The sequence below is a fragment of the Octopus bimaculoides genome, chromosome 14 (genome assembly GCF_001194135.2).
Source record: "Octopus bimaculoides isolate UCB-OBI-ISO-001 chromosome 14, ASM119413v2, whole genome shotgun sequence".
NCBI lineage: Eukaryota > Metazoa > Mollusca > Cephalopoda > Octopoda > Octopodidae > Octopus > Octopus bimaculoides.
In genome coordinates this window covers 16,513,818-16,519,533 of record NC_068994.1, presented here as the reverse complement: position 1 = coordinate 16,519,533, position 5,716 = coordinate 16,513,818, and the positions used below count along the sequence as shown (strand labels likewise).

The window sequence follows — 5,716 nt, the reverse complement described above, 5'->3', positions numbered from 1 at the left end:
GTGGTTCGTAAGCGAGCTACTTACCACACAGACACTTACGCCTACACTAGGCAAAATGTTTAATAACATTTTATCTGTCTTTACATTCTGAGTTCAAATTCCACCAAGCTCGACTTTACCTTTCATCTTTTCAAGGTCGATAAATTAAGTATCAGTGAAACACTTGGGTCAATATGATCAACTAGTCCCCTCCCACTAAGTTCCAGTCCTTGTGCCTTTAGTAGAAAGGATTATTATTATTATTATTATTATTATTTTTATTGAGTCAGGGAGCAACACATGTCATCAAAGTGACACTGGAGTACAAATATATGAAGCCCAATATACCCATCATGACTACCCATCTGATAAGGGTACACCAGGCATGTGCATCGCAACCATATGTGCGCAACATGGTGGTCTGATATGAAGATGACCAGTGCATGCCTTTGCAGGTGGGGCCCAGTGAGAATTTTCTTCAGGTCGAGTAGTCCCTCCCACTCAAAAGGTCTCTGAATAAGGGTTGTTTAAGGATGATGAATGAAACACACATGTTTCCAGAGGTGAATTATTCAAGCCCCAAAGAATTCCTCTCAACACATGTCCTCCACTATTTCTACTGTTGATCAGAGATGCACATATCATCAACCACCAAGGGACATACTCAACTGTTTAAGATCAAGTAACTGACCAGCAAATCTGTAGTATTGAGCAGAATATTTGCTGTAGCCCATCTTTTACATGTACACAATACCATTTCGAATCAGTTAAGATCAGAAGCCATGGGAGCCACTGCCTGGTACTGCATCTGGGCATGGCAGAATCATTAGCACACCAGACAAAAAGCTTCACGACATTTCTCTTGCACTTCCTGCATGGATGATAGGCCAAGCATCATCCTCAAATAATTTTCAGTTCCCTTTTTGATCATTCCAAGTGCTTCTACAATCACTGATATTGTAACCATCTTGAGATGCCACATTTTTTTGATTTCAGCCAGCAAATCTTTATATTTCCTGAGCTTGTCAAATTCTTTTGCCAAGATATTATGATCAGAAGGTATGCTCATATTGATCAATAAACAGATTTTATTGTTTTGGTCTTTCAGAACAATATCTGGTTTATTAGCTTTGATGGTCCAGTCTGTATGTACTGGAAAGCCCCAAAGAATTGTTATGTTTTCTCCTTCAGTTATAGCCTCAGGATGTTGCTTGTATCATTTGCCAGCAGTTTTGATTTTATAATGCTGACATATTATCCATTGTAGATATTGGCCAACTCTGTCATGCCTAGATTTATACTCTACTGGTGTTAAAATCCAGAGATTAGGTGGTCCACTGTTTCAATTTCATCATTGCAGTATCATCACTTTGGGTTTATTCCATTTTTCCTTATGCTTACTTAGTACTTCCAGGTTAGTAAGCTCTGGTTTTGAGCAACTATGATGAAGCCTTTGCTCTCTGCCTTTTGCCCTGAGCTCAGTAGCCACTGATGGGTGTGCTTCTGGTCTATATCAGCTTATTTGCTACAGGCCACATATTTGCCATGCAGTGTTTTTCATTCCCACCTATCAGCCAATTGTTCAAATGCTTTTTGCTTTGCCATTGATTTCACCTTTTTTTCAACAACAGTTGCTACACTTCCATCATGCTGTTCAACCTGGGTATTATGCATGAACTCATTAGTAAATTTTTTGCTCTCCTTCATGACAGAATGAAGCTTCTTATGTCTCTCATGGTTTTAGCCAACCTGGGGTTGAAAAGTCATAAACTGGCACAAACTTTTCTCTGAATATGAACCTGGATGGTCACTTGAATGGGCACTGCCCCACCCTGAACCCTCCAAGTTCACCACGACAGCCACCACCATTACCACCACCGCCATCAGTACATACTAATTTAGTTAGCAGGTGTCTTATCTTGAAGTTTGGTGACAACAAATCTCCTCAAATCTCAAGATTCTTTCTCAGGATTCTTGCAGAATATAGGATGGTACTTTTCTGTTGATCAACAATGCGAGTTTCAATTCCAATTTCTTTCAGTCTTTTAGGTAGCACTTTGATTATACCAAGTGCACCAATTACTACAGGAATAATTGTTGTCTTGGTCATCCACAGTTTCCTCTACTCTCTGGCTAGGTCTTCGTATTTCTCAATTTTTTTTTCGATTTCTTTGGTATTGACTCTGCTATCATAGGGAATTGCAAAATCTATGATCTTACAATTTGATTGTTTTATCCTCTATAATTATGTCTGGTATTTTTGCTTCAATATTATGGTCAGTCTTTATGGTGAATTCCCACAAGATCTTGTAATTCTCATTTTCTCTCACAGCCTCTGGTTCATGATCACTCCTCCCCACCACAAACACACACACACACATCATGAGCTTCGCAGAGTGAACAGAAAGTTGGTTTGCTGAATTCTTTATTATTTTCAAAATCAATTGCAACAAAATCAATGTATTTCAATGGAAATATAGAAACAAACAAGAGTGTTAAATAGCATTGTGTTACATGAGAAGATGATGATGTAATGGCCATGATTGGAAAATTTGGGATCCTAGGTTTGTTCAATCAGATTTGATTTGGGGCTAAACAATAACATCAAATCAAATCACGACTTGTGTGTTGGTAGTCAGATATATTATCCATCATTCATTTATTTTGCATTTTCCCAAAATTTACACCCCCCAAAAAAAGAAAAAAGAAAAGGGAAAAACTTGACAGGTCATGTTCATCCAACAGTAATTTTTTTTTGTGAATTTTTTTTCTTTTATTCTTTTAATGGTTTCGGAGCACCACCTTGAAGGGTTTTAGTCAAACAAATCGACCTAGGACTTATTTTTAAGCCGTGTACTTATTTTATCAGCCTCTTTTGCCAAACTGATAAGTTACAGGGATGTAAACACTCCAACACTGGTTCTTAAGAAGTGATGGGAGAACAAGCACAAAGACACACACACATAGATACATACATACATATATATGTATGTATATATATACACAATGAGCTTCTTTCAGTTTCCATCTTCCAGATCCACTCACAAGGCTTTGGTTGACCTGAGGCTATAGTAGAAGACACTTGCCCAAGGTGTCACACAGTGGGACTGAACCCAGAACCATGTGGTAGAGAAGCAAGCTTCTTACCACACAGCCATGCCTAACAAATTTATTGCAGATAAATTTTAACAACAAAATCTTATATGGCCCTCCAAGGGCCATATGGACCCTGGTTGAAAACCACTGATTTAGCCCTCAATCAATATGACTGTTTGGCTAAGAAAGAAAATCATTTTGCAACCACTTGGTTTTGGGTTCAATCCCAGTATGTGGCACCTTGGGCATGTGTCTTCTACTATTACCTCAGACTGACCAGTGCCTTGTGAGTGTATTTGGTAGACAGAAATTGCATGGAAGTTTGTCTCATATTTGTGTGTGTGTGTGTGTGCACGCACGTGCGCGTGTGCATGTGTGTGTGCATATGCATGTACATGCGTATGCGTGTGTGTATGTCTTTGTGTTTGTATTTGTCTCACTATCATCACTTGATAACCAATGCTGGTTTGTTTACTTCTCCATAACTTAGCATTTCAGCAAAAGTGACTGATAGAACTTGAAAAAAATTTAGTAATGGGGTCAATTTGTTCAACTAAACCCTTTAAGGCTGTGACACAGCATGGCTGCAGTCCAATGACTGAAACAAATAAAACATACAATAAAACCTAACAGATTTTATTCAAACAAAAGATCATATAAAATCTCTTCCATATCATTAATAAATAAAAATGTCATTAATGAATAAAAATGTCATTAATGAATAAAAAACCCAAATATCTTGTCTTTGTAGTGACAGATGAAGTTGCTGTACCATCATCAGACTTCCTATCAGAAAGCTATCATCCCGTTATAGGTAAGTTTGATAACATAACACAAACTAAATTGTGTATTCTCTTTTATAGATATTGTGACCATGTCAGAATACATTTTAGCTGGTATGAAGCGTGTCTCTGGCCCTCGCATAACAAATTCTTGTTTCCCAGGAGTGGTGTATAAAACGGTGGAAAGAAATACAAATGAGCTTTCATGAACTGTGACACTTTGTTGCTGTTGTTGGCACTCCATCGCTTACGACATCGAGGGTTCCAGTTGATCCAATCAACGGAACAGCCTGCTTGTGAAATTAACGTGCAAGTGGCTGAGCACTCCACAGACACGTGTGCCCTTAACGTAGTTCTCGGGGATATTCAGCGTGACACAGTGTGACAAGGCTGACCCTTTGAATTACAGGCACAACAGAAACAGGAAGTAAGAGTGAGAGAAAGTTGTGGTGAAAGAGTACAGCAGGGTTCACCACCATCCCCTGCCCGGTCTGGGAATCGAAACCGCGATCCTATGACCGCGAGTCCACTGCCCTAACCACTGGGCCATTGCGCCTCCACATTGTGACACTTTATTCGTCCACTAAATAAAATAATACAGTGAACCAAGTGGATACATTATGAGGATAACTGTCTGTAGGAGTCATACGTAGTTGGCTTCTCAGTTCAGTTGGAATTTGATTACATGTGCTTCAAAAATAGGAAGAAACTGACATGACATAGCTTCCTTGAAAGAAACTCTCCTCTCTCTCTCTGAAAATTCTCACCTCACTGGTGAAAATGAAAAAAACTTCATGCTATTTAAAAACAAAATGAAGCTCAAACAGGCATTTGAATCTGCCTCATTGGATGGTCTATCACACAACACAACTGGATACAGAACTGTATCCCATGTAAGACTAGACCTATCCCAAAAAACGGACTCAGTCAAGTATTACACCATCACATGTTTTTTTCCCTATCTCCTGTTTGGTATATATATACATATATATATATATTACAAATAAAAGGGTAAAGGATTATTAATTTATTAATAGATTAATAACTAATAATTTTTACCAAGCCCTTCGGTATGTAAATACCATTATCGGTGAAGAACTTATTTAAAAGTTCTTATACATTTATAAACATAATTAAGGGATCAGCAACAGTTGCTTCTTCTTGTTTTGCCTTTGTGAGTTACAAGTATTGCTATCTGTTGAAATTTTAGCAATTTAGCTGCTATTTCTGAACTTCAGTATGTGGTGAAGCAACTGTTGCTGATCCCTTAATTATGTTTATATATATATGATATATATATATATATATGTTTTCAGATAAAAAATTATTTGACCCTGATGTGATTCAAACTCGCAGCCTTCTGATCTAGAGTCAGACACACTACTATTGCGCCACAGGGCCTTTAGATAATCTATCTATCTGTCTGTCTGTCTATCTTTCTATCTAAAAAGCAAATAAGTAACAAGGGTGCCTAGGTACTAGTGCATTACGACCATTTCAAGCGGCTCCATTTAATCGATTAATGCAAACATTACATCAATTTGAAATAAACTGCTCTTCTTGGAAGCATATGACCATATAGGATACATTGGAAATCTGTATGGTTGTACACATCCGAGGAGAGTGGTTTATTTCAAATTGATGTAGTGTTTGCATTAACCAATTAAATGGAGCCGCTTGAAATGGCTGTAATGCATTGATACCTGGACATCCTTGTTACTTATTTGCTTTTTATTCACCTGAGTTATGTGGAAAATACTGGACAGCTTTGGTGCCTATAATTAAGTACCTAATTAAATTAAATTGTAATTATTCATTGTCTATCTATCTATCTATCTATATCTATATGTATATATATA

General features: G+C 37.6%; 1 protein-coding gene across 3 annotated transcripts in view; it reads left to right on the top strand.

The window, feature by feature from the left end:
- Window positions 1–5,716, top strand: part of LOC106881671 (uncharacterized) — a 19,068-nt gene that overhangs the window by 10,397 nt on the left and 2,955 nt on the right. For all 3 annotated transcript variants that reach the window (XM_014932137.2, XM_014932136.2, XM_014932135.2), the window contains one exon: window positions 3,827–3,889. In XM_014932137.2, the coding sequence (XP_014787623.1) occupies window positions 3,827–3,889 (63 nt within the window). The remainder of the gene's footprint in view (window positions 1–3,826; window positions 3,890–5,716) is intronic.